Below are 26,588 nucleotides of genomic sequence, written 5' to 3'. Positions count from 1 at the left end.
TCCAGTTCATCACACATTTAACTAATTCGGTATTAACTAGTTTGGTAATTTAATTACCGAACTGATTCAGGCAATACATGGTAATAAGAACCAGGTAACTGCAGAGTTTTGATCAGGGCCTACTTGGTAGATTCTTTTATCAGTATGATTGTTTTTTGTTTTATTTGTATTGTGATTGGTAGAAAAGAATCAGGAATAACACCAGGTTACATAACCTTATGAAAACAAAATCAAACAGAATTCTTTCATGTTGTATTTGATTATGACTTTGGATATCAAATCAGACCCAAATCTTCAACAAGTCTTCAGATAGTTGCCGATATAGTGATCTCTGAAATTCATTAACATATTTTATTAACATTGTATAAAATTATGTTCTAGAAAAGGATCAAGAGCATTGTTTACAGTTAAAACTCTCCAATTGAATGAACAACACAAGCAAAATTCCAAATATAACCTAGTAAACCTTTCAATTAAAACATTTCTAACCACACTGTTATCATGTTCATCTTTTTATGGACAGCGTGCAAAACATAACTCCAGCGGTGTCTGTGGAGAAACCCGAGGTGGGACAGGTGGCGCTTGACTCTGCTCTGCAGGAGCAGGAGAGGATCATCACCATGTCCTACGCTCTGGCCTCAGAGGCTTCGCTGAAGAGCAAACTTGTGGCAGGTTGGTCACTTGTATGAATCTGGATTGTTATCTGGCCCCTGGAACCTGTGAGTAGGTGTCGGTCGTAAATCTTTGCACTGTAAAGAATTACAACACACAAACATTTACAGAAATAATTAGCGTGGATTTCAGACCGATAAAGAGCAGCAATGCTGACAGTTTAAGCAAAATTTCTCCTGGCACCAAACTGGGAGAGGGGTTGGAAGGAATCAAGGAAGGAAAGCAGCCTTTCAAGAAAGCTGGATTGATGAGAGGGGCGTAAGGTGCAGAGTCAAGCAATAAGGCTGTTCATTTCTTAATAAGTGAATATTATTTCTTATTACGAGTGCAGATAGTCTCTAATTGCAATCTGTGTAGGATCTTTTAGACAGGGGAGGAATCGCTTGATGAGGCCATTTTGTGTGCTGATCAATGGGCCCAGTCAAACTCTGCTCTCCATCTGCATGCCACTGCTGCCGCTTTGAACGCAGCTCTGAACCTGCATAAAAGACGCTACACTCACATCTCATCTCTTTCATACTCTTCAGCAGACAGGCGAGTTAATTTTCACTCTCGCTGCAGCAGATTGTCAGTCTGTCTGCCTCGCCGGCAACACGCGCGCGCACGCACACAGACACAAAAACGCACGCATATATCTGTCACACGCGGTAACACTCAAGCTGTCAGCGTGTGTGGAAGCTTAATATGCACAGTGAAGCAAAGTCAACAATTATAACATTATTTCCAGCATACAGAAATGCCAGAGAATATAACCGGTGGCATCTTGTCAGCGCAGACTGAATCAATGACTTTCTCTGCCTTTGGTGTTAAAGTGAGGTCTGTTGGTGCACTTTCAAACTCATGAATTTAAAGAAGAGACTTTTTCACAGCAGCACGCATGGCAGATTTCAGTTCCTCTGCCATAAAAGCAGCAATATTCATCACTGCAATTATATACAGGAGATATGACAAAGGTGTTTTGGATTGCTCAAGCTGTTAATACATAAATAGCCAAAAAAAAATAAATCAATTTCCTCTATATGTTAACTTGCCAGGAGTGTTGAGCTAGCACTCTTTGCATTGATTTATTGCTATATAACTGATGCTGCAGACAATTGCTATGAAATAAGTCTCGTTCTCGCAAGATTTAATCTGAGACAAATTAAATGAAATCTTTTGTTTTCATTGTACATGACATGCTGAATTTATGAAATCTGTTTCTAAATGGTGTCGTATTAAATAAAATGGTTTAAGCAGTAAAGGCATGCATGCTCAGCAGAGCGTTAAATAAAGTAGAAGTATAATAGCAGTAAGTAGGAAATAACATGCACATAGGTCAACATAGAGGTTGACCTGAGATCAGTGACATGAGAACGAGGTGAAAGCAATGAGCAGAGTTCAGTGCAGCGGAGAGACGATCTGAACTGATTTGCTGAGGGAATTGACTAATTACATACATGGGAACTGAAACAAGACACAAAAAAGCAGCTAAATTAAAGACTAAATATAGACACTAAAGTAAGAGTCTAAAACTTCATACAAAAATGTAACACTTTTAAGAGGAAAGAGTTTTAAAACGAGAGATAACCAAGTATTGAACGACCTGTTATAAATAAAAAATAGTCGTCAAAATGTTCTAAAAACTAAGTCAAGTTGACCAACGAATCCCGAAGAGCTATTTATCAATTTGCTACTTTAAAAAAAGATTTTATGAGACAAAGCTGATTGATTTTCATGAAAGGAAACTCAAACACATTTTCTAAAAGTACACAGGAGTCAACAGTCATAATCCTAAAATCCAGACATTCCTGTTTTAATTAAAACATTGCACTTGTCCTATAATATACTTTTTCTACAATCTATAATTTGTGGTTGTGTGTTTTAAGGTATTGATAAATTGACATAATTAATTGTTGGGCAATGTGAGTATATTAACTATGAATAATACAAATGGATCCATCAGAGATTGTTCTTTATACCAGTGATCCTTCTAATCTAATTATAACTCATTTATTACCAGTCATAACACTGAAATAATTATTTATCTCTCAGGTGTAAAATGAAAACATAGCAACAACTTAGTGAAAATAATATCTTTCATTTTTACAAGCTATTATCAAGCTGCGATAAACTGGCAACTTGTAGAGGCAGCAGCCGCCCTCACAACCCTGTAATGTTAAACCTGTTCAGATAATGGATGGAATTAATCAAACACAGTTCATATTCATGTACCAAAGCGCTTAGAATCACATCGTTACATCTATTTTGCTATTTACATGTTATATTTCTTGAAAACACTGTAAAACGTTTTACAACATTTAACGTGGCCTTTGTTCTGTAAAAGTCCTTTCAAAATCATCCAAGTTGTTAGGAGGGAAATGTAAAAAATGAAAAAGCTACATTAAGGTTTTTCATAAGGGTGCACATCCTGCTTTATTGAAGCAGCCTTTGATTCAGTCCACCAGTGTCCCAAAATCAGTATTTACCCAGTCTGCCTTGCAAAAGTTACTGAAATATTTCTGACTGATTGAATTGAATAATGCAAACTGGCTTTATTGCATGACATTGTAGATTTATTTTTACCCTTCTCCCGACTGATCCCTTTGTACAGTGAGATCATTTTGATATCTTCAACCTCCAGAACTATGACTCCAGATATGTGATGTAAACGAGCAAAGGTTAAGAAAATCCTGCTAGGACATCTGAAGTTTTTCTCAAAATAAAAGACGAGAATGCTGAGATTAAATAAAAATATGCTTCAACAAAATACCACGTTAAGGATTTGCACAGTTATTCAACCAGGACATTTAAGTGTTTTTTTTTAATTTTCATATTTGTTTGAAAGCATATATATATATTTCAGGTTATTGATTACACAGAACATAAAAGGCATTACATGTGAAAAATATTGTGGAATTACATATGTTGATCTTTTTTATTATATAAAAAGTGCAATTTTAACAATGTTGTGTACACTTTTATATCCGCTCCAGGCAACATTTATATAAAGTATCCTTATATTTGACAAAGACGAAAAACTTTGACAGCTGTTTCCTTTCAGAACACATTTTGTGCTTTTAAGTGCAATGCATCCCTCAGGTTATTGACTAACTCAGCTGACTAACCACTAGTCTTGTTTTCTCTCTCTTCTCCTTTTGTCCTCCTTGTAGTTCCACCACAGGTTAACTTGCCCACCCCTCCTCCCCCGCCCCTTCCTCCTCCGCTGCCTCCTCCTCCTCCGCCTCCTCCTCTTCCTACTGTATCCGTGGCGCCTCCCTCTCCTCTAAACAACGGGATTCACTACACTTTTGTCTAACGTGAAAAAACAAAACAAAAACAAAGTAAGACCCTAATTGCATGTTTAAAGCCGCTCTAACATTCTGGAGGAATCACTACTTGTCTGAGACTGAAAAGCTTCATGCTTGCTGCTGTGTTGTGATTGGAGGAAGCACATCTTGTTGGGATTGGGGAAGCCCTGCGTCTGCTCCCATTATAATCAAAACAAACATCTGCAGGCAGTCTGCCCGTCCCACTGTGATAATTGTGTGTAAATTGTTCTTTTCTTTCTTTTTGTACTGCTGCCAAAATATTTATGGGTGGTTGATGGGAGAAAAGGTCTCAGAAGAACATGCCTGCTTGTAGCATTGTGTGTAATTAACAAAAGGAGACACCTTTTGATTTAGCACTTTGACAGTTCAGTCTTCAGCACAGCTGCATTCCTCAGCACCAATTAGCTCCCCATCTGTAGCACGGCATCGATAAGTCAGAAAAAAAATCTAACACTGTTGTTACTGTAAATGCACAAAGACAGCTTGTCTTATCACTTACAAAGTAAAAAAAAGTAAAAAAAAAAAAAAATCTTTCAGACATGAAAAAAGTATTGCAAATTATTTTTTCTTCCTTTTAATAATTTTCTAAAAGGATTAGTAATATTTTATTAACAAAGAAATGTCAAATTACATATGTGATTCTTTGAAATTTGTATACAATTATTGATAAATTGATTAATGCATATTAAGTCAATGCAATACTATACAGTTTTCATCTGGTTGAAGACATTATACCATTCAATACTGAGGATCAGATGACGGACTTTATAGTGAAGCCGAAAATGATTTCTACTCCTGGTAGATTTAACCATGAAGTTTACTTTTTGGATGAAAATGAGATGGGCATCTCTCAAAAAAAAAGAAAGAATACCTTAGTTTCTGTTTGTGACAGTTGTGATGCACTGATTATTTTTCTAACTTTTTGTTTAAAGTAGTTTAATTCTCTTGAACTCTTTTTTTTTCAGATTCGAATGTTTTATTTCAAATGTGTTGTTTTTCTAACTTTAAAAGAAATTGTTTTATTCTATTTCAACCCACTGCCTTAAAGTTGTTTTTTTTTTTTTTTTTACGTTTGTTGGGATTGTAAGTGTTGCATTAAAATTTCACAGTTGTGTGTCCATTTCCTGCATAATGTTCTTCTGGAAAATCTTTAAAAACTTGGGGTTTTAGTATATTCATTGAAATTCAGTACACTTAGTAGCACATAATTTCTGTAAAATAAAGCTTTGCTGTTTTATTTGTATTTTCATCAATTATAACACACAATTGCCTTGCTCCTTTCCATGTAAGTAGGCAGTCTTTAAAATGGGAAAGACAAGAGAACATGCCGTTCAAGAAAGACAGGAAATGGCTACCGGAAAATAACTACATGTCTAAACCTTCCTGTGTCTAGTCTGAGGAATAATGAAAAGTTTTAAAAATTGTGATAGTGGAGAAACAGGGCAGTCTTGCCACCACACAGATTTCTTTTAATGAGTGAGATAATGGAGTTTTAATAAAAGACTGGAAGTTATCTTCAATTGTTTAGCACATCTTTTTCAGAGATGCCAACACATGGAGGTTGTACAGATTTATTCAAGTATAAAACACAAAATACCTGCAGAGGGCATCCGTCTCAATTGTATTTACCTTTAAAAGCTATCAGTGGTGATTCTTTCTTACACTTTACAGGATGAATATTAAAGATTTTTCTTTGTGTCAGCTTATCAGATGAATTTCTGATAATAATTTGCCGAGCTAAAACCCCATTGAAAAGTTCTAAAACCTTTGAGTCACAAGTATTTTATTGTGTTTAATAAGTATGTTGAATCCTGAAAATCGTTTCTCGTATTTACTAACTTTCTTTTTCTTGTTACTTCTCAGCTCAAGCGATATCTGGACACTGAGGTGCTACTTCACAAACAGATGACTGACTTTTCCAAGAAGAGAGGACATCCTTTTATTTTGGACACCTTAAAATGCAGCAATGGAAAAAAAAACCCACTGGTAAAGTTTTAACCTGAGGCTTCCTCAGGACCCACTCTTCTAGTGTTTCTTGCTGCTGAAAGCATTTTCTGGAGTCAGGCTGAAGCTACGAGAGCTGATATGCTTATTAACTATCAAAGTGTATAAGATATGTTAAACTCATAAATAATAAAAAATATTTTCTACAATTTATTGCACTTTTTCAGTTGTACATTGTTTCATCCTCTTCCAACAATATTTCTCTCTCTCTCTTTCTTTCTCTCTCTCTCCCTCTGGTCATTGAATCCAACCCTTTTTTGACCAGCTGGAGAATGTTTAAAAGAAAACCTGTCAAAATGCATAATAAAAATAGTATTTTTCTGTCATTAATATTCTTACACCAAGCTATATGAGATCTTCTGTGTATGTACAGTACATGTAGCACTGCCAGGCTTCCTTAGGCTTATTTTTGTTTATGTCAGGATGAAAACCTTTAACATATTTTTTTGTGGGAAGGTTGAATGACTGAGATTTATAAAGATGTGAATATTAAAGATCTTAACACAGCATCTGATTCATTATATTTATTTTGTTTTTGACTATTGTCCACATTTATTTGAATGAGACATTTATAGTGAATGGAAATATCTTACAAGCTTACGTGAGTATTGGCAAAAAGAAAAAGAAACTTTGATGATCTTGTCAATCGTAATATAAGACACAGGACATTTTTCATGCAAGGCAGCAGTTCTATGAACTGTACCAGCATGCAGCTCACAATTCACATCTGGTGGTGACCAGAGAGTGGATTTTGTATTTTGGGGCTGTTCAAGTTGTTTCCTTAAATGTGGAACAAACTTGTCCTGACTCTTGGATGTGTAGCAATGGAGCTAAATATTAGGAAGAAAAAACCCCTCATAATCTTAATGTTGTTTAATACTTATGGTATTTATGTGTATATGATGCCCCTAAATATGTCTGAAAACATGTTATAATAAATTCAAATGCTGTATATATGAAATATTTGATATATACAGTGATTTGATGCCTTGAAATTGGCCTCTGTCTCTTTAAGAAGCTCCTGCTCTTTCCAACACTCTGCTTTCCGTATGTTATCACAACGATGTGTCTCCATTATGCCATTTACAGCCTTTCTTAGGGGTGTTGGCCTGAGATGTAGTTCATATCATGAGCTCACTGGACTCAGAGTTCTACTGTTTGCTAATTACTGCTGCCACTAGTCTGATAGAGCTCAGTAAGAAAAGCAAGGGGGAGAGGTCCAAGCGTTTAGGCACCCCCAAATGGCTGCCAGAGGAGATTTAAGGATTTCTCAAAACATGCATGAAAGAATAAAAAAAGTTCATTTTTCACAATGCCACTTCCTGTAAGCCACCAAATGAGAATAACAAGAAAACTTCCTAGTGGTTCCTGATATACTTGATATTTCCTGTAAATATTAAGTTTTACAAGCACTTTATTCCGATAGACATTTTACAACAGTAGTAGAAGAAGAAAGGTATGTTTAAAAATTGTTACAATATGACTGACCGAAGGATGGGGTTTATCCGTTACAGTTTTACAAGAGCTACAATTTCCAAATGAACAGGACAGTTGGACTTCCAGGAGTTTTCTCTCCAAACACAACCTGTAAATCCTTTATTTGCTCTTTTAATTTCACAATATTTACAAACGTTTAAAACTACAATTTGAAACAATGGAACTCTGAAAAACAAGGTTGGGCAATGATCCAGGTTTGTCTTACCACCACGCATGATGAGCTGGATGGTTTTATGGAAGATAAAATATCATTGTAGTTGAAATGCTGTAAAGAATGGCTTCCTTGGCTGTCCTTGTCTTCAAAAACAACATATTTTAATGCTTTTTACACAACCACCTTTTGCTATGGAAGCCAAAGATTGTGGAAAATGCTGCATATAAGGAAGTAGGGGTAAGTGTAAAAATGAATAAAAATCATCAACACATAATCTTAGATAATCTGTAATTCCAAGGGGGATTTTTGTCAGGATGTGATGCCTGAAAAGACTATCTCTATAACCGTTTCCCAGCATTCATTTTCTCATACCCCAAACCTATAAGTTCAACTTGAATCTTAACTTTCCACCTAAAGAAGTGATTTTTCCCTCATTATGTTTCATTAATGCTGTTTATCAGCTATATTTTTATTCAAATCATGTACAAAGAGTAAGTACAAACTGCGCACTCTTCACAGCTCAGCTCCAATATTCTCTTTGAACTTTCACATTGATTGCCTTGACCCATTAAACTTCATTCTATTATTTGAAAAAAGGAGAACCAAACTATGGCATGCTCAAAGGAGGTGAACTTTCAATACAAAAAAGAGAGAGGGGCTTCTTGAAATGTTTCTTAAGTTCAAAGCGTTCTCCATCTCAAAAGGCATTTTTAATTCCGTGTATTTTCAACTGAGAAGGTAGATGCTAATAACTCTGGATTCTTGAAGCACAGATTTCATATCTTTAAATCATGAACTATCTCTCCACATTGCAATTGTAAAAGAAAGCTCTGAGAAATATTGAACTTTCAGGTTCAAAAGGAAAATAATATGGAATGTGTTCTTAAATAGAAGGAGTACACGTGCCGCTGTTGCAGAATATTGCAGCTTTCAGCACAAATATTTATCACACTCCTTATGAATCCCCCCCCGCCCCGCGTTTACAGATCGGATGTGATGCACTTCTTTTAACCGATGTAATGCCCTCACCCTGCTCTGCTCAGAAAGCCTTTTGTGTTCCCTCCCAAGTGATGTCTTTATCCTTAATTGGAGAGTAATTATTCTTGCTACTTCACATCGGGGTGAGGCTTTGAAAACACCTGAGAGAAAGGATGCACCTCCCTCAGCAGCTGCATCTTCTCTGCTCCCATCTCTCCTCCAGGATTGGGGGGCCCCACAGAGCCTGCTAGCCCTGGTTCCTAGAAGACCAATCATATCTTCTGTACTGCTTATTTTGCAATAAGTTGGGATGTTTTTCCCTCCTTCTGCAAAAAAAAAACAAAAAGAAGAAAAAAAATTGCCCAAGACCCTCCTCTGAGAATTGTGGCATTTCCATGTATTGACGTTTGGCTGGTGGTTCATATACATTTGTTATTCTATGCTCTGGACTTCAAAGAGAATAAAAGAGGGCCTATTATGCTAATTGGTTCCTGTTCTGTTAAACGCAATCAAGGCCTCCCGCATTAATCCTTTACTAAATACTTACTGGCTTCTCTTTTCAGAGGAGGAGAGACTGCTGCTCAGCATCCTGACAGGGATGTTTGTTTGAGAGGAGTTTGAGCACATGTAAATAAAATATGATGAGTAGCAGTAAATAAAATGTCTTATTTAAAGTCCTGAACTGAAAGAGCCTTGTATCATTGTTTGGAGTTTGCTTAAATTGATATTGACTTATTTGAGTTTTTTTTATTTTTTGATTTTGTTCCCTTTTATGTTGTTTGACTGAGAATAGGGAGCGTCTTGACACCACACCGAGGAGTCTGACCTTATTCTCAGGTCTGTGTTGTTCGCTACGCAGCACAAAGAATTTGTAACATATTCACAGTTTTCCCATGGTGGCAGGAGGGAGAGGAGAAATCAGACAGTGATTCCCAGTGATACCTATTTCCCCTCACATAAATAACATTGTTAATACAGCTGGGCGCCTTCTCTGCGCACACTGTTGGGATCTGAGACGGTAGACCAATTGTGCAAAATACAAAACCAAGAGAGGCGATGCAATAGGTGCTTTGATTTCAAAAGGGTATTTTATGCTGCTTTATCGTTTTTTTTAAGTTTCACACGCGGTACATTTTTTAATATGTAAGAAATGGAATGGGTTAAATTATTTAAGCGTGAGGAACCACTGAATATTCTTCCGATCGTGTGTGCATGCTATAAAAAGAATAGAGGGGAGGCTGAATAGAAGTCAGGCTGCCCTAGCTGCAAGCAGAAATTAGAATATCTGCTTTCAAAGCCTCTTTTTTTGCTTTTAAAAATTATGCGTCTTACAACTTATTTGTGTTTTATATTGTTAATTGTATTCTCAGACTCGTTTTATTCATAATAACCAATTTGTCTTGCATAAATGATTAAGTGCAAGTGGAGAAGTTGCTCTATTTTTTAAACAATGAATGAACAATCTTGTGTTCCTTAAGTGGGAAGCTTTTACAATACCTACAGTGAATTGGGCTCTTTGTACATAAAAGCAATTGCTTTGCAAATGAACCAAATGCCCCTGGGCCCTTCTGTTTAATCTAGCAGCTCCCCATACACTTATACTCGCACTAAGCCACAGTGAGGAAATCTACAAGAGCCTGTGACTTAAGCACAAAAAGGAAGTGAATCGTATCTTGTATTTTAAAATCTAGAGTATAGTGACATATGTCTTTTTTTTAAAAAAAAATGTTGTAACAGCAAAAATAGCAAGACTTCTGTGAGTATAAGGTGCTGCAATTTGCAAATGTGTTCAACTGGAACACCCAAATGTTTTAAATTTGTAGCTGCACAGGGAAATTTCACATGTGCTTGTTGGCACTTTTTTTACTTGAAGAAAAGAAGAGTTTTGGTTTTTTTTTCTCAAAATGTATTCCGCTATATTACTGGTCAAGATTCACCGGTTTACATTTTTGCACGAATTTGCATTTATATTATCACTGGCACAAGCTATGGGAAGTTGTCCTTGATAACTATATAATTAGAATTGGCATGTTGCGCTCCTTATTTCAACACGATGAATCAGTGGTTCGCTGTTAACTTGAAAGGAAATATTAGATCCTGACTAAACTTTGATGAAATCCAGAGTTACGAGGAAGAGATTTGGGTCAGCTAATGAGAACAGAGCATCCCACCACACTCCAAGTCCAATTGGGAGGGAGATGATTTGCATGAATGCAAATGCTGTTGGAGGCAATTGCGAGCGCCGGCTTCCAGGAGGTCATGTTGACTTTCTAGATTTTGTTCTTATACGACTACATCTTGACAGAGAGCAAAGTGGTCTCCCCCCCTCCATAAAGGCCAGAGTCTTTTTAGTTGTTACAAAAAATCATTAAATTGTTTGTTATTGAAGATTTTCTTGGATTATGAAAAACAGTTTTTTATTTTAGGCCACAACACACAAAAATAGAGTTCTGCTCTGGATGTGTAGAGCAGAACTGTAAGGTCCAGAGGTAATTGTCATTGGCTGTTTTTATACAAAACAGCCAATGAGCGAAATGAGCATATCGGAAGGGGATTTAAAGTCATAATGGAGTGCAGCACTAGAAAGCCATGTGTTATTTCTCATGACACTGTGATGTCAGGAAGTGTTTTCATCATTTATATGATCTAATTTTAACTATGCCTGTTTCAAATAGAGACCTGACCAGTTCCAATGTTCAGAAAGGGGCTTACGAGTGAAACATATGTTCATAATTATTTTTGTCTACGGAGCTTCAGCATAATGTATTATTAATGATTAATTATCATATATGTAGTGCTTATAAATACCTATCTGTCAGGGGTCAAAGGGTGTTTTTTTTCCATTAGAAGTGAACACTGATGTGAACGGGGTGGACTGCAAAGATGACTTTAAAATCTTCTTGAAAACACTCATCTCTGTATCCTGTGAGTGTGAAGCATGAATCGGCAACCCACCTTTCTTAAAAAAAAAAAAAAAAAAACCTGTTCCATCTGCACAGTAATCAAAGTGCAGTCGTCCCCCGCTCAGCCCCCACCCGTCCACACTCACTGACTGAATGGTGTTCTCTAATTAACCATGCAGAACAGGGGGAAGAACACATGTTAATTTAATGTAACAAAAATGTTGATTTTCATGCACTCTCCTTTTCAAATATTTATGGGCTAGACTTGAAGCTGAAGATGCATCAAAGACTCACAGGGTATGCAAATGTGTCTGCCTTACCCCCCAACAAGTTGGACTGTCTTTTTTTTTTTTTTGCTCCTCATGCAGCCCTGCACTACCATCCGAGCTGCAAAGAGGAAGCCATGCAGTCCCTTATTTAAAAATAGTAGGCCTGTATTTGTTTTTTTGTTTGTTTTTTGTTTTTAGAAAACATTGGCCAGGCATTTCCTGGCCTATGCTTTCAACACAATCCATGACTGGAATTCATCGTGTGCTGAGCACCTATAAGCAGGTGCCAGTGGGTTTTTCGAAGATAAAAGCAAAATTTTAGTTTGCAACACTGTATTGAGAGTAAATTATTTTTAAAAAAATTGAAGCCACATTTCTAAAGAGACACAAAAAATATGTAATTTTCTGCACAACCACGATTAAAACAGAATAAACTTTACCTTCAAAAATCACAAGGCCCAAAGTGCGCTGACTGATTCTCGTTTCCAACCATCTGATTTTGAAGGATGAATCGCACCTGCAGGTGTTTTTTCTCTCCGAGTCCAAAAGGTGGCGCATGAGGCACGTTCAACCAGCGCTGTGGTCCGGGAAATGAAAGAAACGCCCGCTGCTTTAGGAAACTGCATTAGAAGAAAAAAGAGAGACCACATATGAATCACCATGTGTGGATATGGGGGAAGAAAAAAAACCAAAAAAAAACACTGTCAAAATTTGTACAGAACCATAGTTATATATATTTATATATTTTTATTTTTCTCGTCAGACTCTCTCTTATCTGCTCCAGTAATTTCTGAAGTGTAGAAAAAGTTCATAAAGGTACGTCTATTTCTTTTCTATAGAAAAAAAAAACCTTCATCACATTTCACCTTTCAGATAAAATAAATGAGGGCTTCCGGAGAAGAAGGGTTTGTGTAGTAGCAGCTCTGTGATGCCGCAGCTCCTGGGTGGTGGGTTTGCTTTACCTTTTGCCTCACCTGAGAAGAGAGAGAGCAGAAAGTCAGACGCACAGGAGTCTGATGTGATCTGATGCGATGTTGTGGTCGAGTTGTGCATCTTTCTCTCTCTCTCTCTCTCTCTCTCTCTCTCTCTCCTTCTCACTCTCTCCGGCTCTTTTCTAGCTCTCTGTCACTCTCTCCCTCCCTCTGTCGCCCTTTTCTTCGCTTCTCCTCCCTCTTTCAGCTCCATGACACTCGGCTGGTAACAGAGTTTCCTCCCGCTGTCCATCTTCCTTCTCTGTAAGTAAACTTTTATTTGTTTTCCATTGCTGGACTTTAAGGTTAATTTTTAAATGCTTATGACAAAATGCTGCTGCTAATGATTTAGAAAGGCTACAACTCTTCCATCAGTACCATTTAAGTTTTTTTTTTCCTTATATATCTGCGGTTCTGTTGAAATTGCTTCACTTTGACATAAGCGGGCCTCCTCCTCCGTCTTGCATCCAAGCCGATAATCTAAAACATATGCTCATTCAAGACAGATAAATGGCGCTTTGTTATAGCAACCTGTGAAGTTACGATTTAATATCTCACGTTTAAAAATATTAGAGTGGGTCCATGACAAAATTTAGAACAGACAGATTTCATTTAAAACCAATTAAAAGGTCGACATCTCAGTGAATAAGTGTAATTTAACTTTTTGATTATTTTAATTTGTGCAAAAGAAAACACATTTAAAAAATTGACCACAGTGCAGATTTTTGTTTTCAAATGTTACTTTCTAAAATTTTGCAGAGTTAAATATTTAATTTAAACATTCTGAAATGTAACCTTTGTATATCTATACGCACCAATAGATCTTAAATTGTAATGGCAATAATAGAACCGCCTTGGAAGATTGTAGGACAGATAGAGGGATGATTTGTGGAAACAGTTTTAAAAAAGTCACGACCAAATGAAGTCCAATCACCAAGAAATTAGATGTAATTCACTTATCCACACAACAAACGCTTTTTTTTTGTTGCTGTTTTTATTTTTTGCTTAGAGCAGTCGAAGAGAATCAAAAGTCATTTTTTGAAGATCCAGGTCTTGCAAATTAGTGCCTTATTCATTTATTTATTTTTTCTTCCTCGCAAAAGTGTGACGTCTGATATCCGAACTCTCGTTTCGCTCAAGCGTTCAGCTGCCCTCCTGCAATACCTGTGTGTGTTTACATCGGCAAGTGAACAGGAATGTTTTCACGCAAATGGAAAACGACTCAGCACTTTATGAATCCTCTAGTAGCATAAATAAAAACAACAGAAGAAGTGCAGCATCTCCAAAAAACAAACAAAGTTGCAGCGTCTCGTATGCTTGATGCACATTTGACTTTAAAAAAAACCCCAACATACTAAAGTCGGGACAGAAACAATCATCTTCACTTTCATATCATCTCTCTCTCTCTCTCTCTCTCTCTCTCTCTCTCTCTCCCTCTCTCTCTCTCTCGCATCTCTTGTCTGGGAGAAGGAGGTGGGGGTGAGGGGAGGAGGAGGAGGAGGAGGAGGGGGAGAGAGTCCTGCCTCTTTGCCTTCCTCAGATCAATGCCCTGGCCACTCACTTTCTGATGTTGCACGACGGGAAATGCTTTGAATACTTGCGACATGGCTGCGCGCATTGATTGCCAAGATTGACAGCATCTTCAGCTCCTGTAGTCTTCTCTTGTCTAAAGTGAGTGCGCGAGGGGAGGGAGATAAAGAGCAGATAGGCGAACAACAAATGGTTCTTGTAGTTTTTGGGGGTTTTTTGTTTTCTTTGGACAAGTGAACTTCACAGACTCTCTCGGATCCCCCCACCCCCCAGCTCCCCACACCACCACCACCAGCAGCAGCACTTTTCCTGCATGTGGCCCCGTGTGCGCAGAGTCAAGTTTTCGCTCAACAGATAGCAGCTCAGTGATCCTTTGTAAACTGTAGCCGAGTGTAGCGTTCACAGCCCAAGAAGGACGCGGACTTTTCTCGTCCACGGCTCTCATCGTCAAGGTAAAACCACCAGCTTGCTGTGTTGTCCCGATGCATATTGTGATTAATTTTCTGTTTCAGCGAGAGCTGTCAGTGAAAGCGTCCCGCGCGCCCTGCCTGCGCTGCGCTGCGTGAGTGCGTGCGTGCTTTAAAACAATGCGGGAAGAGTTCCTCACGCGCTGAGCTGGCACGGGACGGAAAGTTTTTTTTTTTTTTTGCGGCGGAGAGGAGTGGGAGTCAAAACTTTGCTTGTTGCGGCTGTCCTGATGCGTCGCTTCTTTTTCCTTCTAAAACCCCTAAAACAAACCGATAAGACGAGAGACGACAGAAGCGGCTTGTGTTCATACTCGGAGTGACTCTTATTAACAACAATCGGTAAATAAAACCCGTTTCCAGTTTTCATTCACAGTTTAAAAAAAACAAAAACAACAACTCATTGAATACGTAAGATGCATTATAAACACTTGAAATCGTCTTTTGTTTATTTTGTTCCCCCTCCGTGTGCTTGAGCGGCGAGACGCAGCGCTACGGACTCTCCAAACACAAGAGTTTTATTTTCATAATTCTCACCAACTACGCCGAATAAGTGTTGATTTCTAACTACCTTCAGGGCTAATGAAGATTCGGCGTCTCTGTTTACATGTCCCGTAACTTTATTCCGCCTGGTGGCAGTTTCACTTCTGTCCACACAGCGGTACCTTTCATTGACAGTGACGTGCGCCCTTGTAGGTTTCCTGTCTCTGTGTGATGGCTGTGTGAAGCTTTCGCTCCACTCTCATTGCACTTTTTTTTCTCTTCTTTTTAATTTGCAAGTGACAGTCCGGAGCTTTTTGTCTCACTTTGATCATGACAGTGTCTTTGTCGTTTGAAAACAACTAACTTTAATTATTTGGGTTTTTTTTTTTTTTTTTTTTTTTTTTTTAGGACAGATGCGCAAAGTTCCTTCAAGCCGCGCAGCTTGGGAATTTTTGCTCCTCTCAAACTTTTCCGGGGGTCGGGGGAATTGACCCCTTAAGAATGCATAAGCCGTAAATTAAATTCAACAATCGCCAGGGTTGTCCGTTCAAAACAGATGTAGGCTGTAGTATACAAGAGAAGACGTTTTAACAAAAATGTTATCTGAACTTAACTTTATTTGAGCGCTCCGGACTTTGGAAGTTGATTTAGTGCTCTCTGTTTTCCTGCAAATTATTATTATTTTTTATTGCCTTAAGGGAATAAATAATTACAAATCAACACTGATCAGCACAAAGCTAATATTGTGATGTTAACTGAGTAAACACAGTTTTAACATTAAACACACACTCTGTTAATATTTTGTTTAATAGCAAATACATTTATACGTTAGGCATAATTTTATAGAGGTTTTCATTTGTGAAGGATTATCTAAATTTTCTTATGTTAAGTTAAAGGCACTTTACAGACAATTCTTCATCGGGTGTAAAAATTGTGAGTTTTAACAAAATCACAATAAAAAAAGAACAGTCTAAGCGTATTGTTAACTTTCAGACAACTTAATTAACTTTCCTCTCATTTACAAGTCATTAATCGAGTTTTATGACTCCTATGGTTTAATAACTCTGTAACCATCTCATGCTTTTTTTCTTCCCTCCTCTCTCCACAAACATGAACCCAGCTTACCAAAAAGTCTGCTAAAGTGTTTTCTTTTTTTTTGTTTTTTTTGCTTTACCCCTCTTGGCATTTTGTTCCGAGCCCTCTGTGCGGCCCGTTCACGCAGGTCTCCTCATAAGGTAAGACGGTTCTGGAGACCAAACGCGAACCTAAATGGTACATTTATAATTAGACTGCCCATTCAGCACATTGTCTTTATTGCTATACACGGACACTCGGCTCTGTCTGTGTCAGTTTGTCTCTGACGGCTGCTGCAGCTCAGCGTGTCGCTCACTGAAAGAGTAAAAAAAAAAAAAGGCGGCATCCACAGCCTCAACTCTGTGATGCCAGACGCAGCTTCGGTTTTTATTATATTCCTCTCATATTTCCCGATTAGAGATGAGCGTCTTAACTCATCACCCTGTTCATTTAAAGCCCTCGTTGCAGCCGGTGTGCTCCTCAATACATTTTATTAACGGAGGAAATTTGAAATGTATATTTTGGAATTAATTTTTGCAGTCCGTGACATTTCATTCTAATTAAGTATTTTACTTAAGTTAAATTTTAGTTATCTGACAACTAAAACCACTTCTTTACCTTTTTTTTTTCTGGCGTGATCTAGCTCTCAGGGTGACTTTAGATTTTTATTTGCAACACTTAGAATTTTCTTCCTCAGACGCAGCATAAGATGCAGAGACGCAGACGCTGCTTGTGCCAGAGAGATCAGGGATTTTAGGACTTTAATTTTGGCAGAATGTCGAATCCCCCACACCCCTTCTCTCATGTCCTAACACATCCTGTACTGTTAAAGTTCAAGTCCAATCCACTGTAACATTGCAGCTGGGCTAGTTTGCTTGACATTATTATATTAATAACATCACTATATCTTAAATTAAAATGTTTGTTACTGAACTGAAAAGATACGACGCGGTTAAGTTAATCTGAAAAGTCACTTCTGAACCATCTATCTAGCTGTCATCTTGTAAATATGTTTGTTTAAACCTTTCTGAGCAGGAGGGATGAAGGGAAAGTCAGTAGAAAGTGAAATGACTAGGTTTATGTTATGTTACAATTGAATAAATGTTTTCATATTGCTCATTTTCACAAAATTTATTTGGGGTTTAATTGTGAAATGTGTTCCGTTTTGGAGAGCAAATGTTTGCTTAGGAATCTGCTGTTTGATGAAGCTCATGGGACAAACTCTCCAGAGGTCATTTGAAAGCATTATTTTTATTTCAGATTGAATACATCTATAATAATAGAAATAAAATCAGGTATTTTTTTTTCATGCACAAGCCATGCCGTGATGCAAATGAAAGTGTGTATGCAGGTTTCTTTTAATGGCACTGCTCTGCACTTACAAGGGCTACACGGTCTGGTTGCATATTTATTCCTCACATAATCTGATATTTAGAACAGTCAAGAAAAGAGAGTTTTATTTCTTACTTGAATGAATCAATGCAGTGACGCAATTAAAGCAATAACAATGTTTTACAAATTTGATTATTTATACAAATTCAGCATTTGTACCGGGTTTTGTCAATCTTAAATGTGTGTGTGTGAATATGTCTATGAGCGGTAGAGACCCTTTTTGCCTAAGTGTGTTCCCGTGAGTGAGTTATACTTTCCCTCTCCTGCACTTCACAAGCATGTCTTCACTCTTCTGCTGAAAAATCGTAAAAAAACCCCAACAATAAATAACATTCTGCGTCACTCGAACAATTATAACTGTACAACTGAGACTGTTCACAGTGCTTTATCTTGATATGGCAAGTGCTGGGATGTGCTATGGGATGTGATCAGGAAGAGTGAAGCATTGTTGAGGAAGGGGAGCGATTTGGGTGGTGCGCAGGTACCAGTTACTTCTTCTGTGACTTGATGATAAACAAGATGAGACGGAGGTAAACAACAGCAGGCTCCGTAAAGGTAGAGGGGGAGTACAGCAGAAGGCTGGAGGACCGCAGGAGATAATAAAGGTGGCAGCACATGTTGTGACATCTGTCTTTCTAAGTGTTATCTAATTTGTCGTAGAATATCTCAACAATGATCAAAACTAATGGGGAGATGCCATGGCGTATCCGTGTGTGTGTGTGGAGTGGAGGGTGTGGGAAGGTGGTTATTTTTTTTAATTGAATATAAACTTTCAGATTAGTTGGTGTTATTTTATGAGTTAAATTCAATAAATAGACAAAAGCTCCTCCTGTTTGACTTTTTTTTTCCGCATGGAAAAAAAGATGAAACAGAGGTTCAGCTGTGGTGCAAAGGACACATAGAGGGTCATTATGTCCATGCAAAGAGTGCAACAGATAGACAGCAAAACATCAGCTGCTTCCAAAAAAAAAAAGCATCATGGGTTTTTTTCCAGGCTGAATTCCTTTTCTCTTGAATGCAGGTTTGTCTAATGTTCAATCATCTTCTGAGTTACAGATTATGTTTTTAATAGAAAAACATTGCCCGCAGTCTGTGTTGGTGGGTGTGTGTGTGTGTGTGTGTGTGGGTGTGTGTGTGTAGGCACTTACTGAACATCAACACGGTCAGTTCGGGGGGGATTTTCCTTGCTTGATTAGATTTTCATGTCCCTCTGGTTGCTGTAAGTGAACAGTATTGCTGACATTAAAGGATTACAGATGAAAAAAAAAATCTAAATATGTGTATCATCACAGGAACTGCATAATTGCACAAGTAACCTAAGTGGCCCATTTTGATCTGTATCATTCACTCTCCCACTGAATGTTTTTCTCAAAATAATTGGACATTTTCTTTCAGTCCATAGCATAGTTGCGCATAATTAAGTTTGACTTCAAAATGCAACAGACTCAGCTATGGTAAGTAGCCCCGTGTTTTTTTTAATAAATTTTTTTTGAATATCACACATTAATATGTAGAATTAATTGGAAGGGCGTTGGTGGCCGCACGTCTCTGACACGGGTCCAGGCCTGTAATCAGGTAGAGGAATTAGCGGGGCTCATTGTTTTTTATGAATCAAATGAAGATTTGTACAGTGGCTGTATGAAGATGGTTGCCTGAATTTCCATTTCAAAGAGGCACATAGTGCAGCCGGGCAGTAATTAAAATGTGGTGGATTTTGGAGTCCCTGCACACACACTTACGCACAGAGCACATACACATACACCCACACAAACATTAGTACACACTCTCCGCTTCTCTGTCTCTCTTTCCTTCTTTCCCTCTCTCTCTCTCTGCTTCTCTGTTTCTCTCTCTCTCTCTCTCTCTCACACACACACACACACGCACACCCCCCCACACACACCCACACACACACACAGACACCCCAGCAATCAAGGCTTATAAACCAAGGCTGAGACCTGTCAGCTTGTGTGAAAAGAGTGCAGGTGGTTGAAACTGAATTTTGGGCAAACACTCATGTTCCTCTTGTGGTTATTTAGGAACATAAGTCAACGGAAGGTTATCAAAAAAAAAAAAAAAAGATTTAGATAAAGGAAAAGAAAAGAAAGCAATTTTAAAAATTGTCTCTTCATTCTCATATTTTTAGGGAACATGACGATTGCTGAAGTTTGAGAGTCGTGCATAAATTATTTTTGTCTCTGTCTTGCAAGCTGCAGTCACGGTGCATTTTTAAATTTTAGTCACAGAAAGTATGAAAATTTGTATTTGTCAGTGGATGCATAATCGTTTCATACATGGATGGATATGTTATGTGTGTGGTTCCTAGTGACCTTGCTGGAGAATGTGATGACTTAAAAAATTTGGAGGAAAAAAGCTGGGATTTTGTGCCCCAAGTGTTTTCAGCCTTAGCAGAATTGTGAAAACCTCTAAAGACCTGAGAGCGCGTCTTGTGAGCGGACAAGGGAGAAGAGATTAGTGTAATGTGGGTTCTTGCTCTGCTCCCTCACAAAAGCTTCACAACAAGCCTCTTCCTTGCGATCCTCGGCATTGTGTTTGTATTAGACCATCCCGTGGGTGAGCCAAACCCCTGGAGAAAGCAGCTATAACTTGATCCAGCAAGGGCATAAGAAAAAAAAAGATATAAGAGGAAGATGTAGGAGGAACACACTGAACATTTAAGTTTCCTCTTTTACAAGTTACCCTTTTGCAGCCAATAGTTTTGGAAAAGAGCAATAATTTTTGTTCACAGGCAACACTGCTCTCCATGGTCTGTCAAAGCTAAACAATTAGGCATTATCCAGCTGGTGGAAGCAAGCAGTCGGCTTGGCATCTGTTGGCTTCATCTGACACAAGATGTAAAATATGTTTCATGGTTGTGACTGAGGAAGCCAACATGACTTCATTACTGCGTAGTCCAGCTCTACGGATGTAGTGAGCTTTTTTGCTGGCACATCATTGTTTTTCAATCCGATTTGCAACTCAGTTTCTGAGTGAATATTAGCTTGTTTGGAGAGTGAACTGGTGCATGCAAAAACCCCTCGAGAAGCATATTTTGAAAGTCTTTTTTTTTTTGTCTTTTAAAGACAGGCCTCACCAGTGCCTCACTCTGCCAGTGCTTCTAACTTTTAATCTCTTTAGAGAGTGTGTGTGTGTGGGGGTGAGGGGGTGTGCGTCGACGCTCTTGGATGGAAACAAATGCTGATCACCCACTTGCATCATGGAGCAGCTACTGTGACATCTAAACCAGGCGAGAAAGTTATGGAAAAAATTGATGTATTGGGCCGGGAGTCAAATTCTCAACAGTTTTTCCTGTGGAAAACGTTAATGTACAGTGCCAAAAATAAATCAAAGTGACAAAGAGGGAGGGTGCGGGAATAGATGGTAATGTTCTTCTGTGGCTGAAATTTTGATGAAGTTAACCATAGCATCTCTTCAAGCCCGGGCCTTTTGTTTCCTTTCTGAATCATCTCTTTATGGGCTAAAACTTGGATGTGCTGCAAAGGATTTGCTCTTAATGTACATCATGAGAAAATGGCTTCTGCAACAAGCAAGCACAAGCTTTCTTATCCTGCTCTTTGTCTGTCTTTGTAATCCTTTCACACGCACACCAAGTAAATGGACAAGGGTGTTAGTGAAAAGATGATCTAAGAGTAGACTCTCTAATACTTAAGACTCTACACAGATAATGATGTGCATGAACATGGTGTAGCAGATCCTTCTAATTTTGAGAAAATAGATCAAACTAATTTTCTTTAGCTTAAAAAATTTTTTTATCCAAGTTTTCCCAAAAACAAACATATTTCATTCCTGCAAGATTGTGGAGTTTAATCGTTTTACTAAAAGGACATTTTATAATCTTGTTTTTTATATGAAATTATTTTTTTAATATTGATAATTTAATGTAGAAATAACTGTTGAGTCCTTTGGAAACATCGCAAAGGGTGTGAAATTACACTTGAGGGACCGCTGCCTCGCGCAGCTACACATTCATAAGCAGAATCAGCCATAGCGATCCAAGCAACACAACGCTTTCGCAGTAAAACCAAAGAAAGTAGCATTTGTGATAAACTACATCTTGAATGGACCAAAAAAAACAGAAATCTGCTGAAATGACAGAGAGCTTGCGGTTTGGCTGAATAGCAAATTTCCCATGAGGCTCTTTGACAATCTGTAGGGACAGCCTCTCTGGCACACGCCACCCACCCACATACAATATACACACACACAAAACGGAGCTATGTTTCTGCCAGGCATTATGGGTATAGAAACATCTGGGAGGAAGCTCGCCAGCAGCGGGATGATTGACAGGTTGGTGAGAACAGATGAGGGTGTCGGAGGTAGTTTCGTCTTTATTTTTTCTTTTTACAATCAAACAGGATGAATGAAAGATGGTGTGCTATATCTATAGAAGTACGATAAGAGAAATTCAGGGAGCAAAAATTGACAGATTTGGAAAAATTATGCATTGTCATCAAAAGTTTTCCTACAATGTTTTACAATCATATGCTACTCAACAGCTTTCTAGCCAAAGCTTGTTTGTCTGCTCATTTGTCAGAAAAAAGTCTTCAGCTTTGACTTGATAAAAAGCACTATATCTCTTGTAAGTGTTTCTGAACTTCAAAAACCACAACCTTTCATTACAACTCCCTGGATGAAAAGAACAAAGAACAAAACTAGGGTCCCCAAAACCCAGGAAGTGTTATAAAGTATGACCAGTTTTTAACCCTTAATAATCCTGGGGCTTTCAATCAAAACAAAAATCTGAAGAATTACATTACTTTATTGAGATATGTTTACTTAAAATTTAGAATAGAATAGAATAGAAAGCTTTTATTGTCATTCCATTCAAACAGTACAACAAAATTGATACAATTACAACAGCAAAAATTTTATCTTTCCAAAAATTTGTATATGCAACTTACTAGTAAATTTATTCGTCAGAGTACCTTTATACTAACAATCAACTGAAAATGTAGTGTCCATAATTTAAAAGTGACGTAATTGTCCATATCTTTTTACCTAAACATGTGATCCAAGCATCATTTAGGTTTAGCTGGCATTATCTGCAACATGAGCAATCTCAAAACTGAAATGCAAAACCTTGGACAAATCAAACTACAATGTGAACAAAGTACATTCAGATTCGAACTCAAAACTGCTGATTTCCAATATGTTTGCAAAAAGTTTGTGCACAACCAAACTTCCACGTAATGTCGTTTTTGTTGCTGACTGACTTAATGAGCATTTTAAAAAAACATTTCTTGTGATTGTCATGTGTGCTTATACATTAATGAGTGATGTGCTTAAATTAATTTCACCCTAATAATTTGGCTATGAATAAATTTCTCACATTGCAATCTGAAATAGAGGAGGTAGAGCGGAAACTCAAGTCCATAATTAACTTTCTTTAACTTTGATTATTTAGATAAATGCATGTAAGAGCAAGATTTTTAAAAAAATTAGTCACAGAAATTTCCCATCTTTTTTTCCGAGGCTTTGCTTTGGCTTGGGGTTTTGCCTCAGCAGGGTGAGAGGCTTTGTGTTCTTGGTTAGGGGTGGGGCTCAGGGTATACATTGGGGGAAGTACAATGTTCCTCCTCATGCTTGAGAAAAGCTAAATTTATTGGTTACCATCTGCAGGGTGGAGGAGTTTGGGTTATGGCCAGGCCAAAGAAAGGCTTCTAATTAAACAGTCATCATTATCAACTTATGGTCAGTGATCATCGTCCCCAACATTGGTTCTCCAAGACGTTCATGGGATCATTGAGGCTTTTCCATGAAGCCAGTTCTGGACTGAATTAGAATACAAGAAACAGGAGGAAAGTGCTAGTGAGAAGACTTTTTTCCCCCTCACTTGGCAGAACAAGCAGAATATATCCACTCAGGTTTAAACAATTATCTAACATCAGAAAAACCAGCAGAGCCTCAGCGCTGGCACAGCTATCCCGCTATGGTTTAAGACATGACCAAGTGTCCCATGTAAGCAGAGCTTTCGATAATTTCAATTAGTGTAAGAGGGGTGTGCCTGCAGTACCGGTATCACTGCTGCTGGAGGAGCTTTGCTTTGAGGTTGACAGCCCCTTAATATAGTATTTCATGGTTTGATGTGTGAGTGACACACAGACGCTCCAAGAGGATGGCAAAATGGTTTATTAGGATCTAATTAGAGCCCTGTGATTAAAGGGGAAGTGACTGTGATTAGGAGACCTGCAGATGATGTGGAAACATGGATGAATATTCAGTGAAGAAAAAAAAAAAACACACAGTATGTATTAGCCTGTAGGTATTCGGGTGTGTGTGTGTGTGTGTTGTAGATTTTCTGAGCGCCTCTGAGCCTTGTCTCCCTCGGATCAACCGAGTTATGGTATCATCTCTACAGCGGAGGAGCTTTACAGCTTAAGCTATTAGGCACAAAATGCAAAGCCGAACATGGAACTGCAAATTCCCATTTGATGTTGTTCTCTGAGTACATTCAACACATGATGAGCAGCTTCTGGAACTCAAAAAAAGAGAAAGAAAAATGCAGGTGAACACGTTTTGTTTCATAGTTTAATTCTAGCATGTGAGTGGATTTTCACAGCCAATTTAACATGAAACATGAGGAATGTTGTACCAAGCCTCATCTACTATAGGAAACCAATAGAATCACACATTCTTTTTCACTTTGGAGTATGCTCTGTTTATTCAGAGATAAATGGCCTATTACTGTTAGCCTCCATCAATGGAGAGATGACTGTTGGATTTTCTTTCTGTTCGCCTCACCATGCTGTAACTTTTCCAAATCCACGATAGTTTTCGGTATAAAAAAAAAAAAAAAACATTCAGGGGACTGTTCTGAAGACTGGAGATTGTCAGCAGGGCCTCGAGATTTTACAATTTCACAACTGACTTCCTCCTTAAAATGACACTGGCTTACCTGCCTATTACTCCCTTTGATTTCTACAGTACATGCTTCTGCGCTCTGAGAGGTATTCATAATAAGCTTAAACTCCACTGGCTTCGTTGCTAAAGGGGGTGCTTATCTCGCTGCTATTCAGGAGAAAGAAGGGTAATATTTTTTCCAATTTCAACATTTTACTGTTTGGCCACACTCTGCCCAAAACCACATCAGAAAGGGGGCGGTTGGATAGCACACATGGACACACACATGGACACCGACTCAAGTGTGCATTTATCACATATGCACACACACTCCATTCAGAACTGTTCTGTGATAAAATTATTTTAACAGCTTGAATTCTGAGCTCCACGTTTTTCATCAAATGTAGTTCTGTGATAATTTTTTTCTTTTTTTAGTTTTTTAACTAAAAGCTGCTTACATGCTTTCTTAACTTGCACTTGTCTCATGTGGTTGAAATATGGTTTGTTGCAGAAAACCAATCCCTAACTCTTCTTACTTCATGACTTGACACACATTTTCAACTATTAACCTTTTTGTTTTTCCAACCACAGGAATGCTTCAAGTAGCTTTGACGAAAATACTCATATTCAACGTAAAATATATGTGAAAAGCAGTTTGTGGTGAGCAGCAGTAGCACTTTTGCTTGGGGCACCGTAATAAGAAACATGTGTTCGCAAGTGAAAAGAAAATATATTTCTTGTGACCCACCTGTTGTGCTGTTAACACCAGATTCCAGTTAATATCATGTGGAGAGCTGCCTCTGAGAGCCTCCTCCTCCTTTGTCGCTCTTCGTCGGCAATGACACCTGGAGCTCCTTGGCGTGACGCTGAGGCCAGCGAACGTTAGCCCGATGAAAATACCTTAGCAGAAAAACTAAACTTTTGCAATAACAAGAACTACACACACATAATTCATCTAGGTGCAGAGTTGTTTTTTTTTTCTAACTTTGTCTTTCTGCTGCACTTCATGGTTCGCTCCAGATAATTTTTTTTTTCTTTTGGTGAATTTTATGTCTCATTTCAATGCCTGCAGCCTGGGCTTGCTGAGTTTCTCAGTTTTACCATTGCTTGTGCCATGGCGTAATGGGCGTCCAGGACATGATGGGAATATAATAACAGCTTGACAGTGTTTTTCTTACCCCCTCCCTTTGCGTTAAAAGTGAAACCCATCCAGAAACGTGGAATATATAGGGACTGGCTGTGATGTCAGTTGTTATTGCTGGATATGCAAAGTAGTAAATTTTGAAGTATTTTCCACAATCTGCTGCACAGAGAGCATTATGTCACAAAGGCCACATTGTAGCTTGTTGGGTGTAGAGCCCTTTTCTCATTCTCTTGTTCTGTGCCCCTCTTGGCCACCTTCTGTGCTTCCAGTCCAGACTGCAGTCTCTCTTCATGCCCATTTCCTCTCTTTGTGCTGAAATCAATTGACAATAGAACTATATGATATCTTACATAATGGGTAAAATCTTTCATTTAAATTGCAAAAGAATACATAACCAAGAATGTTGCTTGGTTCTGCGCTCGTGATTAAGATTTATACGTTGGCACATACAAAACAACTCAAAGCATTTTATGAACAACTTAGCTTGAACTACTGAGTGTAATTGATTTGAAGTAAAGTTTTTTTCTTTTTCATTCCTTTGCTGCATGGCTCAGACTGGAATGCCGACTTTTTTCAATACAGTTTGAAATGGAAGAGCTTCCTGTTTTCTACTAATTAAATTTGCCGCTAACATATGCTGGCAAGAACCTCTTACCTTGTTTGACTTATTTATTGCCTGGCTGTAGAGGTAATTTGACCTTTCAATTCAAAGACCCTTTTTTAATCCAGAAAAGGAGTGTTAAAGTCAATTAGAACGGTAATCAGTGGCTCAAACACTACATTTGTTTCCTATGACGAGACAAGCAAAGCAGAGGCTTGCCCTGAGCTCCTTTTCCTCATCTTCTGGCCCTCCAGCCCCCTCCAGGACGAAAATCAGGGCTAAAAGA

The 26,588-nt window shown here is 38.2% G+C and overlaps 2 protein-coding genes and 1 long non-coding RNA gene across 16 annotated transcripts in view; 2 read left to right on the top strand and 1 right to left on the bottom strand.

The window, feature by feature from the left end:
* Nucleotides 1–6,491, top strand: part of plekha7b (pleckstrin homology domain containing, family A member 7b) — an 80,036-nt gene extending 73,545 nt beyond the window's left edge. For 9 of the 10 annotated variants that reach the window (XM_032561013.1, XM_032561020.1, XM_032561015.1 and 6 more), the window contains 3 exons: nt 524–672; nt 3,822–3,992; nt 5,844–6,491. In XM_032561013.1, coding sequence (XP_032416904.1) covers nt 524–672; nt 3,822–3,967 — 295 coding nt within the window. In that variant the 3' untranslated portion in view covers nt 3,968–3,992; nt 5,844–6,491. The remainder of the gene's footprint in view (nt 1–523; nt 673–3,821; nt 3,993–5,843) is intronic. The other variant, XM_032561017.1, reaches the window with a different exon arrangement.
* On the bottom strand, nt 638–12,862 carry LOC116718806 (uncharacterized). 2 transcript variants are annotated; one of them, XR_004339000.1, is made up of 3 exons: nt 12,760–12,862; nt 12,226–12,405; nt 638–749 (listed from the first exon to the last, which is right to left on the bottom strand). It is a non-coding gene; the product is annotated as an uncharacterized LOC116718806 (long non-coding RNA). The 2 variants fall into 2 exon arrangements; XR_004338999.1 differs by having other exon boundaries at nt 12,652–12,854.
* Nucleotides 12,863–12,939: 77 nt separating this feature from the next.
* Nucleotides 12,940–26,588, top strand: part of sox6 (SRY-box transcription factor 6) — a 143,960-nt gene continuing 130,311 nt past the window's right edge. For 2 of the 4 annotated variants that reach the window (XM_032561022.1, XM_032561023.1), the window contains exon 1: nt 14,319–14,738. The gene's annotated coding sequence lies outside the window, so the exon portion shown is untranslated. Of the gene's footprint in view, nt 13,021–14,317; nt 14,739–26,588 lie in introns of those variants that run through there. The other 2 variants (XM_032561021.1, XM_032561024.1) reach the window with 2 other exon arrangements.

The sequence above is a fragment of the Xiphophorus hellerii genome, chromosome 4 (assembly GCF_003331165.1).
Source record: "Xiphophorus hellerii strain 12219 chromosome 4, Xiphophorus_hellerii-4.1, whole genome shotgun sequence".
NCBI classification, from domain to species: Eukaryota; Metazoa; Chordata; class Actinopteri; order Cyprinodontiformes; family Poeciliidae; genus Xiphophorus; species Xiphophorus hellerii.
Note: the sequence above shows the minus strand (reverse complement) of the source record. Positions and strands in the feature narration are given on the sequence as shown.